General features: G+C 37.7%; 1 protein-coding gene across 1 annotated transcript in view; it reads left to right on the forward strand.

Annotated features, from left to right (window-relative positions):
• The window catches only part of SPATA17 (spermatogenesis associated 17), a 267,125-nt gene that overhangs the window by 126,118 nt on the left and 125,950 nt on the right, over window positions 1-15,057 (forward strand). Inside the window, exon 6 of the mRNA XM_004461695.4 lies at window positions 13,859-13,982. Coding sequence (XP_004461752.2) covers window positions 13,859-13,982 — 124 coding nt within the window. The remainder of the gene's footprint in view (window positions 1-13,858; window positions 13,983-15,057) is intronic.

Genomic DNA, 15,057 nt, shown 5'->3' on the forward strand with positions numbered 1-15,057 from the left:
AAGATAATCTTGCTGAGTATAAAATCCTTGGCTGGCAGTTTTTTTCCTGCAGTATCTTAAATATATCATACCACTGCCTTCTTGCCTCCATGGTTTCTGATGAGAAATCGGCACTTAATCTTATTGACGCTTCCTTATATGTTAAACATGTTGCTTCTCTCTTGCGCTCTCAGAATTCTCTTTTCATCTCTGACATTTGACATCTGATTTGTATGTGTCTTGGAGTTGGTCTATTTGGATTTATTCAGATGGGAGTACATTGTGCTTCTTGGACATGGATATCTATGTCCTTCAGTAGGGTTGGGAAATTTTCACCATTATTTCTTCAAATATTCTTTCTGCCTCTTTTCCTTCTCTTCTCCTTCTGGGACATCCATGAAGTATGTTTGCATGTCTCTTGCTGTCATTTAGTTCCCTAAGACCCTGTTCAATTTTTTCCATTCTTTTCTTCATCTGTTCTTTTGTTTGTTCACTTTCAGAGGCCATGTCTTCGAGTGCACAATCCTTTCTTCTGCTTCTCAAATGCTGTTATATGTCTCTGGTATATTTTTTATTTCATTTATTGCACCTTTCATTCCCATAAGATAGCTATTTTTCTATGTATGCTTTCAAATTCCTCTTTGTGCTCATCCAATGTTTTCTTAATATCCTTAATCTCTTTAGCCATCATCATTGAATTTGTTAAGGAGATTTGTTTGAACATCTAAGATTAGTTGTCTCAACACCTTTATGTCATTTATCTTGTTCCTTTAATTGGGCCATCTCTTCCTATTTCTTGGTATATTTGTAACTTTTTGTGGTGTTTCTGCATCTAGCTTGCTAGATGTATTTATCAAGTGCAGTTTCTCTCTTTAGTTTAGGGATTTCTTATCTTTTCTCCCTTGCTGGTTGTGTAGTAAGAGCCAAGGATGTAGTTGTGCTGTAAGACTATGGAGTCTGAAGCTGCGCACTTTGCCCCAGGAATTAATGAAGTTTCTCCCACCTTTCTCCTCATTGTCCAGAGAGGCTGTGAAGACACCAAAACCCTCCTATCCTATTTGGGGTGGGGTGGATTCATAGGCATCCAATAGTCCAGTCCATTCAGGCTGCAAGGTCTGCTGTTGCCCAAAAAGGCTGTGGAAAGATCAGCCCCTTCTTTCCTATGGGGGTATGAGGGTGCATACACAAGGCTGTGTGGGCTGAAAGCACCTGCAAATACCCAAAGAAGCTGGGCAAACACAGTCCGTCTCTTGTCCTATTAGGGATGGAAGTGGAGCCACACCGTGTGTGCCCAACAGTCAGACTTGTGCAGCCCAAAACTGTTACCCTAAGAGGTTGAGGCAACACAGTCCCTCCTATCCAGTGGGGAGACAGAGGTGGAGATGGGCTCAAAGGCACTCAACAAATCTGTGTGGGCTGAAAACTCCTACCATTGCCCGAGAGGCCGAGGATACACCGCTCCTCTCCTATTCTCTTGAGGTATGGGGATGCAGCCCTAGGTGCCCAACTATTCAACCTGTGCCAGCAGAGAGCACTTGAAGTTTCCTGGAGAGCCTGGTGCAGGTCCTGCCAGCTACCTCTCTCTGGAGGTGGGCTGGAGCCCAGGCTAGGGCTGCAGTCTGATCTTGGTGGAAAGAAGCCTGTCCCTAACTTCACTGCATTTCAGTCAGTCAGGCTCCCCCTCATGCCAGGGGCACAGTCAAGATGGCAGCTACTGGACTCTTTCCCACTAGGACAGGCTCAGATCCCAGCTGGCTCTAGGATTATACTTTAGCCAGCTGAGTCCACTAATCAGTAAGCTGAGGTCACTGGACATCTGTCTCTTCCTCCACCATTTGTGGGAAAGGAGCTTCCAGCTCCTGTCACAGAATTGCTTCTGAGTCAGCTTGTACCCCTGGAGTAGAATGGGCACCAGCCCCTGCAGTGTGTGGTTAGCGACTTCCCGGAGAGGTGGTGCAGGTGCCCCCAGCTTCCTTCCTGCTGGAGGTGCGGACTGGGGTTTAGGCTAGACCTACAATCCAACTGGGTGGAGAGAAGCCGGTCCTTACAAGCACTGTGATTTTCAGTCCACGCTGCTTCCCCTCCTGTGGGGCGGGTCAGAATGGTGGCCACCAGCTTCCCTCTGACCTGGACAGGCTCAAAGTTAATTGTTCCTAGGGTTCTACATCAGCCTGCTGAATCCACTAACCAGTAGCTGGAGTCAGTGCCACACCGTGTTTTCCTTCTGTTTTTATTGGAGGAGGTGGAATTCAGCTCCACCACGGAACCGCTCCTGGGGCAGCTTGCACGCCACGGGCACTGACCTCCGTGGCATGGAGGGCTCTACTCATGATTCCTCTGTGCAGATGGTTGTCTCCTCTTTCTACACCATCAAGGATGTTGCAGGATAGTCCTCTGGTCTCCTGGGTCCTCCAAAAAGTCCTTTAGGTAGCTCTGGGTGACCACCAACTGCCTGTTTCAGTAGCTGACTACAGGAGCTTCTTATTCTGACGCCATCTTGTCTCTGCCCTTTGTCTGTTGGGATTTTCATTATTTTTGTAACTGTCCTGAAGTTTGAATGTTTCAAAATAGGAAGTTAAAAATTATTAGTGTAAAATGAGAATTCCTTAAGTATATGTATACCTAAAAAGCAGAAATTTTGTGATAAAGAGGAAACATATTCCATCATGTTCTACTACAAAAACAATGATTTGCTAAAGCACTATTTAATTTTTTAAATACCTTTTCATTACCTCTTTGTAATTCTTATCATTTTTCTCATCTTTCCTCTCTAATCTAGCCAATTTTCTTAGGTGTCATTGAAGAGAATGGGGGAAGAAAATATTCCCCTTTTTTCCTTCTATTTCTACTACGACTAGTTTGTAATTGTTCTTATCCCAACAGTAAGTAGTATGGGATTATATCTGTCACTTATATGGAAGTGATATTAAGGTTGATTATAAGGCATTGTTCAATTAATAGTTCTGCAATCATTAGGTATTTTCTGATGTTACATTTGGCATACAGTTTTAAAATACCTTGACATTATCTTATGGTATTTTATTATTGTTTTATGATAGCATCAGAATTACCTTGGAGATATCCCTGGTCTGTGTTGAGTGGAATGCATGGAAAAGTAGCAGCAATTATTTTTGCTTTGAGATTAACATATTTTCAGTTGGAGAAAATTGTGATTCCTAAGTAAACACAAAGTAAAGAAGATTATCCAATTCTTTTCCTGCGAACTGGGGACTTTAGCTATTATACTTAAACTCTGAACTTCACACCAAACATAAATTCAGTAGATTAAGGTCCTGCTGAATCACAGTTGTTAAGATATGCAAATGAGAGAATATGATGTGCCTTACTCTACCTTTGAGCAGGAAAGCCCCTGTGCTGTGTCTCACAGTCACCATCTATTAATATAAAGTCATTTCATTTTGCAAAGAACGTGGACCTTATTAATACCTGCCCCTTACCAACAACACTGGGTGTTTTGAGGATGAATTAATATCTGTGAAATACTGTGAGTCCCCAAGCAGTAATGAGTATGTAAATACATTTTATTATTATGCCTATTGTTTTACTTAGCTTAATGTCACTCTCAAATTGACATCATGTGTTATATGAAGTTCTACTTCCTTTTTTTACAGAAATTATTCAGATAATAAAATATGTGAAATATGTGTGTATTTTTAGAAAGGATACTATACAAAAACCTTTTCATGTAAATTGATTTTCGTAAATGATCTCTGAATGGAGTCTCATTACTTTTTAAAATCATGCAAAGTAGGTAAATGCAGTAATGGAGCAGTTGGGCTATCCCTTCCCATGATCTGGGTGAAGTTATGGTATTGTAATTTTATAACATTGGCCATTATCTTCTTTTCCACTTTTTTCATTTAGAACGTATTTAGTCAATAGAGCACAAATTTGCAGCATTGCCCTTAGAGGGTTCATTTGCTCATGGCCAAGAAAACTGTCTTCTACTCTAAAGTGAAGTTCTTGCCTTTGCTGTTGATGGCTGAATTCTGTGAAATAGAGTGTGAGTTTCTTATGAATGATCAGGGCTCCTTTCAGTACCGCTGCCCTCCATCCCTGTTCTCCTGGTCTGGTGAAAGCCTGCACTTTGTTCAAATCTCAGCTCCAATGCCACCACTATCCTGTTCTCCTGGTCTGGTGAAAGCCTGCACTTTGTTCAAATCTCAGCTCCAATGCCACCACTACATGAAACCTTTCTGACCTCTAACTTCCTATCAGCTTTCTGAACTAGAGTACTGCATATGTATGCCTTTCAGAGACTTATTCTGACTGTGTTCTGGTTAGTTACACCTATTTTATTTGCAAGACTGGGTTTTTTGCATCCTTCTCTTTAAAAAATTTTTAAACATACTTGTGACTGCCTGACTGATTAAATGAATACATGTTATCTTCATGCTCTTTACTCTTAAAGTACTTGACACATTTTAAAGAGAAGTTGATCTATACTGAAACAAAGCATTTTCAAAAGTAACTAAATGTTTCCAAAATGTTAGTCGCAACTCCAGCTTCAAAGTAATATGTGAAATACAGAGGCAACCTACTTGCTTGAATGTATAACTATGTGCTACAGAATATTTAATATTAAACTGCATTTTCCCTTTGAAAGCCCTACTGCAGTTTGCAACAACTGCCAGTTTCAGGTAGTAGATAACCAATTAGGAAAATAAGTCCACAAAATAAATTAGTTTTACTCACAATAAATCTTCTGTTTCTAACACAAATGTTTTGGATGTCTTAATGACCTCTAACAATCTGCTCCAAGTTTTTATCACTCTCAAAATATTTGTGGATATCACATACCTAGCCTATGCATATAATTAACTTTATTTGTAGTTAGTATTTTTACTTTCAACTTAGACTTCAGCCTTCTCTTTTTTCTTTTATTGGCTACTTATATGATTAAATTAATATGGGTATATTGAAAATAGACAATTGTTAGAGATGAAATGTAAATGCATTTAATAAATTTAACTGGAGTAATTTTGTCATAAAATATGACAACAGAAAATATTGCTGTTAAGCTATTTTTAGTTTGAAGACTACCTGCCCTCAAACTTAGTTAGGACACTAGATAGATGCTTAAACTTAGAATTATTGTTCTTAAAGATGGCACAGATGATGGTTCTTTGTTTTTATTTGAGGAAATCTGTGTAGTATTATTAGCAGTTCCCTTTAAAATTTGGTGTTTGTGCTTTAAAGCAGTCTTATAATTTCTATTTCTCCATCAAAATTATTATATTTCTATGATAGTTCTATAGTGGACATATTCCATCTCCTTTGTAGTACTTCATAGTGCTTTATCTAATATGGTGATAATAATATTAATCTAATTAGCTTAAATAAAAATTGTATGAGATCACTTATAAGAGATGACTAGAAATTACAAATTTGCAAACATAGAAGGCAGATTAGTGCTTGCCATGGGAGGGCTTGCCATGGAGAGAGGGGTGAATAGGGAATGTTCATTTGTTTAAAAAAAAAAAAATCCCTGAAGGTTACAATTGATGGTAACATTCCTCTTCTTGAGATAGATCAAAGAGGTAGATTTGGGGAGCACCATGAGCTTCATTTGCCCACAAGTCAGTGGGTTTAATTTTACATTCCTTTGCTTTAAGATTTATAATTTAGTAACATACATACAACCTAAAATTTCCCCTTTTAATCACATTCAAATATATAATTCAGTAGTGTGAATTACATTGACAATGTTGTGCTACCATCACCTTCATTCTTTTCCAAAACTTTTCCATCACCCCAAATAGAAATTCTGTACCAATTAAGCGTTAACTCCCCACTCCTTAAGCCCTCCAGGCCTGTGGTAATCTGTATTCTACATTCTGACTTTCTTGTCCCAATTATTCCTTATCATTGAGATCATACAATATTTATATTTTTGTGTCTGGCTTATTTCATTCAACATTATGTCTTCAAGGTTTATGTTGTTGCATGTATCAGAACTTTGTTCCTTTTTCATGACTGCACAGTATTCCATTGTCTGTATGCACTACATTTTGCTTATCCATTTGTCTGTTGATGGACATGTGGGTTGCTTCCATCTTTTGGCAATTGTGAATAATGCCACTATGAATATTGTGCGAATATCTGTTTGAGTCCCCGATTTAAATTATTTTGGGTATATACCCAGAAGTGGGATTTCTGGGTCATATGGTAATTCTATACTTAACCTTCTAAGGAACTGCCGAACTATTTTCCACACCAACTGTATGATTTTACATTTCCACCAGCAATGAGTGAGTGTTACTATTTTTCTACATCCTCTCCAGCACTTGTTATTATTATTATTGTTTAATATTAACCATTCAGTGGGTATAAGGTAGTATCTCATTGTGATTTTGATTTACATTTCCCTGATAGCTAATGATATTGAGCATCTTCTCATGTGCTTTTTGGCCATTTGTATATCTTTGTTGGAGAAATGTTTACTCAGGTGTTCTATCTACTTTTCAATTGGGTTGTCTTTTTGTTATTGAGTTGCAGGATATCTTTATAAATTCTGGATATTAAGCCCTTATCACATATGTGGTTTCCAAATATTTTCTCCATTCCATAGGTTGTCTCTTTACTTTCATTATAAAGTCCTTTGATGCACATGTTTTTAATTTTGATGAGGTCCCATTTATCTATTTTTTCTTTTGTTACTGGTGTTTTTGGTGTAAAGTCTAAGAAACTATTGCCTAGCACAAGGCCCTAAAGATGCTTTTCTATGTTTTCTTCTAGAATTTTTATAGTTTTGGTTCTTTATTTAGGTCTTTTATGAATTGTGTGTTAATTTTTATTTATGGATATTCTTTTGCATATGGTTATCCAGTTTTCCCAGTAGCAGTTGTTGAAGTAATGATTTTTCCCCATTGAGTGGATGTGGCATCCTTGTCAAAAATCATATTGCATAGGTCTATTTCTGAACTCTCTATTTAACTCCATTGGCCTGTCCTTGTGCCAGAACCATGCTGTGTTTTGACCACTGTAGCTTTTATAATAAGTTTTAAAATCAGGAACTGTGAGTCCTCCAACTTCGTGCTTCTTTTCAAAGATGTTTTTGGCTATTCAGGATCCCTTACTCTTTCATTTAAATTTGATGATTGGCTTTTCCATTTCCACAAAGAAAGTTATTGGAATTTTGATTGGGATCACATTGAATCTGTCAATCATTTTGGGTAGAATTGACATCTTGACAATTTTATTTTCTTGATGTCAGTATTGTAGAACTTAATTAGGTTACACAGCATAAAATTATTTTTAAAAAATGAATAGATTTGGCACACCCATACAATGGAATACTATTGAAAAACAAAAAGACTTATTTCATTCAACATGGTGTCTTCAAGTTTCATTCATGTTGAAACATGTACAGGACCTCACTTCTTTTTTACACCTGAGTAATATTCCATTGTATAGATACGCTACACTTTGTTTGCCCATTCATCTTTGCATTTTTGACAAGTCCTATTGATGCTGATGCTGCTGGTCCAGGAACCACACTTTGAGGACCACTGTCCAAGACAGAGAGCCTGAGCCTTGATTCCACCCCACTTTCCAAGAGAGGCTTTCTCTGTGCAACTTCTTCCCTACCCTAATTAAATGATCAGAAGTGATGAAATTTACTCACTGACTGACAGATAATTAAAAAAGAATACCAGCAGTCAGTTTATTAGGTGTTAGCCCAAGTATTTTTGGGTTGAGCTCAAGATGAATAAACCTCAACCCCGACCTTCAGGACCATAGCACTTAGTGGGGGGAATGCAAGAAGTGGATGCATACCTACAGCTATCATGGGGTGCAGGATGTAATAGACCAAGGGTGTGGATTATGAGAATGGTGGAATCCAGATATTATCGTTAAAAGAACCTAGAAAATCTCTGAAGAAAGGATAGAGATTTTTGTTCATTTTCTTCTTGGCTTAAAAAGAAATTTAAAAGTACAAACACTCTTTTTTTTCAATACTATATTTTGAGATGATTAGTATAAAAGAATAGCAGAATATAGAACTCCCTGTGGCCACCTTCTTAATAATTTTTACTGTGATGAATAAAGTATTTCATGCCTCCGCTGAACAAATGCTGAAATGTGAATGAGTCAGTCCTTCATAGACAGAAGGTGATTATCCTCAGATTGTATTTTTGAATTTGGGCATTTTTCTTGTGTGATTTATTTGAGGAAATAATTTAATCTGGAGTTGAGTAGTCTTTGTTTCTCAAAAAACAGTTTATGGGAACATATTATTTTTTCTCTATTGGTTCAGACAGACAAAAATTAAGAAACAACTGAAAAGAAGTCATTGAGACAAGAAGAAAAAGAAAATGTACAATACAAGAAAACATGAATTATCACATGATAGGAGGCAATTATTAGCTTTCATTTGAGTTCAGGACTGAGTAGAATTGTGTAATTGTTTTTGCAGGCACTTCTCTCTAGTTTCTATTATCATTCATGTACATAAACTTCCATTTTTATATCCATACAGTGGAAGAGATTCTTTAAAACGATTTACATCCAACTTAATGGCCCTATTCTGTAGGACTTTCTTGGTAAAATTATTTACTTATTCATGCAAATAGACATGGATGAAATAGACATAGTCCTTATTTTTATAGAGTTTTTAGTCTAGTGGGGGAGGCATATAGTAAATAAACAGTGTACCCATGAATATATGATTATAAATTTTATGTTCTACAAAATAAAAATACAAAACTATGGTGTTACGAGTGATAATAACAATAGAAGAATAAAAATGGTGTGAAGGAGTTCAAGGCATTAAAAACAATGTATGTGAAGGTCCTGAGGTAGAAATGATTGATTTGCTTAGTTGGGTCTAGGGACTGAAATGGGACCACCATGACTAGAGCAGTGCCCGCAAGGGAGAGGGGAAAGCAGCAGTGGTGAGAGCAAGGCCGGGGCACTGTGAGTCGGTACCTTTTGTTGGCAGCTCTGTGCCAACCAGCTGTAAGTGGCTGTTCCCTTCCATTCTCTTTTTATCGATTATTATAACATACATTAGCATTCTTTACGTAAAAAATAACCAATGGAAAACATATGTCAAATAAGAGAGATTTGTGACTGAACATGCAAATCCTATATATGCCATGTTCTCATGTAACTACCCAGTTGTAATGGTATGACCTGATGATGAAGCGAGTTGTGACATTTCATTTAAATTATTTCAAAACAGAGCAGCTTTTTCCTTTTGTGTGGGTTGGGAAACTAATATAGGTACTTCAGTATTCAAAGCTGCCTTGTTAGAAAGAAAGTCCTACTTGTATCTAAGTAAAATACTAGATTTGGGCAAAATTTATGAACATAATATTGTAGTTAAAATCATGACCTTTTGGGGAAACGGACTTTGGCCCAGTGGTTGGGGCGTCCGTCTACCACATGGGAGGTCCGTGGTTCAAGCCCCGGGCCTCCTCGACCCGTGTGGAGCTGGCCCATGCTCAGTGCTGATGCGCGCGGGGAGGGCCATGCCACGCAGAGGTGTCCCCCGCGTAGGGGAGCCCCACGCGCAAGGAGTGCACCTGTAAGGAGAGCCGCCCAGCGCGAAGGAGGGAGCAGCCTGCCCAGGAATGGCGCCCCCCACACTTCCCGTGCCGCTGACGACAACAGAAGCGGACAAAGAAACAAGACGCAGCAAAAAGACACAGAAAACAGACAACCGGGGGAGGGGAGGGGAATTAAATAAATAAAAATAAATCTTTAAAAAAAAAAAAAAAGCATGACCTTTGGAGTCAGACCTGGATTCCAGTCCTAACTCTGCCACTTTCTAGTAATGAGAGACTGAGCAGGGATTTTGACTTCTGTGAATCTCATTTGCTAAGCTGTAAAATGGTGAAAATGTCTGCTGCACAGGACAAGTGAAAGCATTAAGTGAGGTAATGTGCATTTCTTAGCTGGAATCTCGTGACAGCAGAGCACAAGCCAAGGATTAAAGTGCTGATAATTTATTTGGATGGTACAAGCCCAGGGCAACTAAGGTGAGGAAAAGGAGGGTGGAAGGTTTCGTGGATGGAAACTGAGACACTGATTTGATACGGAAAGTTTATCTCCTCTAAGGCAGGAGCGTGGGAGTTGAACTGTGTCAGAAATCATAGCCAATCTCAGGAAGCCTTGAAATAGGTGAGCTTGTTAGAGTGCTGCCAAACTGAGGCAGAGGGCCGGGGCCTGTGTTTTCAATGGTCATGGCTGCAGGCTTGGGGGAGAGGATGACTAAACCTCAGTGGGGCAGTTTACCTTCCCCAGACGGCCCAGCTTTGTGCAGCCAGCAGCCACCACTCCTGGCTAGCGGATTGGGTGCTTCTGCCACATGGGAAGGAACGTGACACAATGAGCTCCTGCAGACCTGACCATCCCTTTACATAGAGCCCTGAAGGACTCAGTGTGATGTGGCAGGTATGTTTGTGTTTGCTCACATTAGCAACGCACGTTTCCTCCAGCTCTGTAAGGAAAAACCACTTCTCAGAGCAGTCTGTGGAAGACAGAAAATGAGGAAATTTCTTTGCATAGTTCCTATTGTCTCCCATTTCCCATTGGTCAAAGTTGACCCCATGCTTCTAGCATGGAAGCTAGATTCCATGCCTGGGAATGTGGAATTTCATCCAGCTGTGCACTGATCATGAGAGAGAAAAGAGGAAACCACTGAGGGAATTTGAGAAAGCATAAAGGATTCATATTCTGTTTAGTAGATGGAGTATGTAGCTTAGTACCTGGCTCATAGTAAACCATACATAGCATTCATAACATTCATAGCTAACATTACATAGTTCCTTACTCTGTGCCAGCCTCTACTCTAAATTCTTCACCCAGATTAATTTATTAGATACTTACAACAGCTTGATGAGGAAGATGCGAATACTAATATAGCTATAATTTCCACACGTGGATATGGAGGCACAGAGATCAAAGAGCTAATAAGTAACAGGGCCGAGATTGTAAAGCCGGGCAGTCATTTTAGAGTCTATGCTGCTAATTGCTCCACTATATTGCCTCCCAGTGGATATTATTTTTATTATTGCTATCATTATTCAAATATGTAAATATTTATTGTTATAAATATATAGTAAAACATGTTCAAATAATGTAAAGCTTTGCAAAATTTCAGCAATTTTTAATCTTTATTTTTAAACTATCACAAAATGTTTTAGAGATATGAAGACAGATGCAAATAGTTTTGGGACTTATCCTATTCTGTGTATAAGAATCACAAGATAAAAGGAGAGGATATATATGATCCATTTCAATACAAATATCTTCTGAACAATATTTCTTGGAAGAGTTGGAAATCTAGGGATTCCAATTCCATTTCTGTCATTAACTGATTTGTTATTTATAAGTCATTACATCTTTTTATGCATTTTGCACATTTATAAAATAGAGCTATCCCCTATACACCAGGATTCTTAAGAAAATATGCCTGAAATGAGAAAAATAAAAACAGACTGAAGGTATTTGTAAAAAAAGATTTTTTAACTATTGCATTTTTAAAGTTTCCAGATTTAAAAAAGAGATAATTCTTATAGTTTTGTAGGGAGTCCTACCTAGAATGATTTCCATCATTTTATTTTTATTGGGAACATAATTTTATATTGCATCTTTCACAGTGAGGCATATCTCATTCCTGTTGCTACAACTAAAACTTGTACATCAAGGTCATTTAACAAAGGATATTTAACATAAATATAACTGTGTGTTCAACATATCCATGTAATCTCGAGTATTACAGTAAATCAATTAGGACTCTAAGAATTAAAGTTTTTCAATAATTATGTGTATTTATTAAATTAACTCATTGGTATTTTGATGTTACCCCAGATTAGTTTTTCTAGTGTTCCAAAAAGGTTGTTGGATTTAATTTTGGACTTTCTAGTTCCTTCCAGGTTTACCATATACTTTCTTTCTACATGGTAACTGATATTCTTCTACATATTGCCCAGTTTTAGCTCTTCCTGCCGAGCTCCCCAAGTACACAGCTTTCATTTTACATGTCTGTATCCTAAACAACGGTTTTTACTGCTTCAGATAACTTACACTTTTGCTTTTGTTTCCAAGTTCTATGTATTTCCTTGTGCCTTACCCATTTCTATGGATGTTCAATTATATTGGACTTCTATTCTTTCTTGTAAGATATCTTCACATTCATTAAATCATTTACAGAACACAAGCTTCTTTGTAGATGTATTTTGCATTTTTGTGATTGCTTGGAAAATTACTGTACTTAATCTTTGGAGTAATATTAAATTGGATACAAGTATTTCCAAGTAATTATCTTTATAGTGGCAGTTCACTGGTTATTTTAAATTATCTTAAAGGCTTATAAAAAAAGGAAATATAGAATATTTATTTTTACATAAGATAAAAAGTAATGATTAAAACTAATAACGTATTCTCCTTTTTATGTAACACATGATTGTTATTTTTCTTGGTAAAAATTCTCATTTAGTCATATGTAGCTACCTCTAAATTTGTACCTTAAGGACAAAGAAAGGTCACCAATCCCTCTAAGTCCTGGTTCTTTGTCAAAAATGGACACAGTTAATGAGGTTTGTTTGGTACAGAACAAATTCTGAGACACAGATAGAGATCCTTTCAATGGAAACAAATTTGTTTGGCTTTACCAGGTTACTTAGCGATTAATAATAGCCTTGAGATGCAGGTCAGAAAGGTCATTTTACCAGCTAGCCAACACAATCTAAATGTGCAGCTAGCCCAGCTCTGGGGGAGCAGAAACCCCCAAAATACTGCGCATGAAGTAAAACAGGCTATGTTCTGACACCTTTTTTCATATTAATAAGCAGTTTTCAAGAGAAGGGTAGCAAGATGGGGGCCAGGCCACTCCAAGTAATTCATTTATTTTGCAATTTAATCTTACGGTGAAAAAAAATTACTCTGCTGCAGTAGCAGAGCATGGTGATTTTTAAACGTCAGTGTGTTTCATAAGTAACCTTGTATGAAGTAGTAGTAACCCTTAACAGAAAATTGTGACAAAAATATTTCTAGAGGTTGAAGTAGATAGGAGAATCTTTATTTTTGGAAATTTTCCCTCCCCCTTATTTCTTTGAGGTAAATAGTCAGATTATTTACCTAAAATTTAACTTACAGCAATAGACACTACGTTATTTTAAGAGTAGAATGAAGTATAATGTCAAAAGATTTTTTTGATTAACATGAATAAATTGTCCTATGAAAAGGAAGGATTTAGCTATTTTTCCATATTTGATAATATTTTGTTCTATTTAACATTCATTTTTCACATAATTTATGAGAGAATTTATTTTTGTTTATGTTTCTTATATACTTATATATACACATAAATGATGATAAAATTGTTTCAATAGAATTTATAATACTCAGAAAAGACTTGAACTTACTTACCTAATTTAACTTTTATTTCCTATATAATCTAACAAAATGTCAACCCTTCAAGGGCAGAGTTGTACATGTAATGCTATTGATATTATTAGAAGTGTTAATTGAAGTAAACTTGCAATAATTAAGTATATATTATTGGGATATTTTAGTATGTCCAAAATAGCTAAACATCAACCAAAGAAACTGATAATGTTGTAGTTCACTTGCTTTGTATTTGATATGAGTATTTCCTCATCAATTGAATTAATTATAATATATAGGCATTTGAATTTTTAAATGTAATCAATTGAAAAATCACTGAAAGGCTTTTTGTAGATTGCAGAAATTCGCGTAGACTGTGCAGGTGAGACATGTTACGCCGCTGATTTTGATGGATATGGGGGATGGCTGCCCCTCAATAAACCTGATTTTCATCAGTGAAAAAGTTAACACGTTAACAGAATCTTCGTATCATAAATAATTGGAGACTGTTGTGATGCAGGGAGGCACTGAAAGAGTTTGCTGAGATGAAAGAAAGAGAGGAGAAGAAGGCCGAGCTCGAAAGGGAGGAGAAGCAAAGAGATCACCAAGCCCGGAAGATGCATTACCTCCTGAGCACAAAGCAGGTCGGTCTACCTGTCCCCGACAGCTCCCGTAAGCCACTGGGCCCCAGGTCTGACAGAGATAAACTAGCAGGCTGGATGGGACATGACTTGTTGAAAAGATATCACAAAGGCACTCCTTGGCGTTCAATTTCGTGCTGCTGTGTAGGCGCACGCAGGCACCGTGTCTCCCCTGACAGCACCTGCACAGACGCGGCCGCTGCAGCTGGCGGAGGTGGGAGGTGCCCCTGGCAGCACCACGGGGAGGGCAGCAGCTCGCCTTGGGAACTCCTTTTGAGGGGCTTGGTGTTGTGCTGTGAACTGATCACTAACGAACGAGTGGTTAGCTGAAGTGGCCTTCCTGTTTTCTCTTTTAACTGAGCCAAGGTTGAGATTAAAACCATTCTTCCCCCCTTTCTAAATTGTGGTGGAAGTTTTCAGGTAAAGCTTTGAACAAAATTGCTTCAGCAGTTTACCTTACATCTTCATTTAAAATATAAATGTGGAATTTTGAATATCTAGAGTTTATTTTTTATACGTGGTAATATTTCAGCGCCTCAGATTTTGGAGAGGTTGGTAAGAAAGACTATATTGCATGCATGCTATTCTGCTCAAAAACAAATATGGTTATAAAAGCATGAATTTGGAGGTTGAGGTGTGTTTTATTATTTAAGTGCTAGGCAGGAATCGAGTAATTCCTGGGTTTTTATTCTTTCTCACAAACTTTCAAGTCCAGTCCCATAGTTCTAACCCACAGTCACGTTCAAATGACTTCAGGTGGGTGTCAGTTACATACCCTGTCAGGAGGGTAAGACCTGAGAGACAGCCAAATTCAATTCGTCTTTAGAGGCAGCCAAATTCAAAAGTGTTAAGTACTGGGCTGACAGTGTCCACAGTGTCTCAGGTCTCCTGCTCCTCTCGACTACCTGGACATCTAAGTAACAATACTTTTCAATAATGGTGATGGTCTCAATATTTATTTAGATATGTAAAGCTAGGTTACTTCATTTAACAGGTAACGGAACGGAGACTCAGAGATTTTATCTCACCGATTTGTAGACACACAGCTAGTAATAACAGGCCTTGTACTCATACTGAG

This window comes from Dasypus novemcinctus, chromosome 13 (assembly GCF_030445035.2).
Source record: "Dasypus novemcinctus isolate mDasNov1 chromosome 13, mDasNov1.1.hap2, whole genome shotgun sequence".
NCBI lineage: Eukaryota > Metazoa > Chordata > Mammalia > Cingulata > Dasypodidae > Dasypus > Dasypus novemcinctus.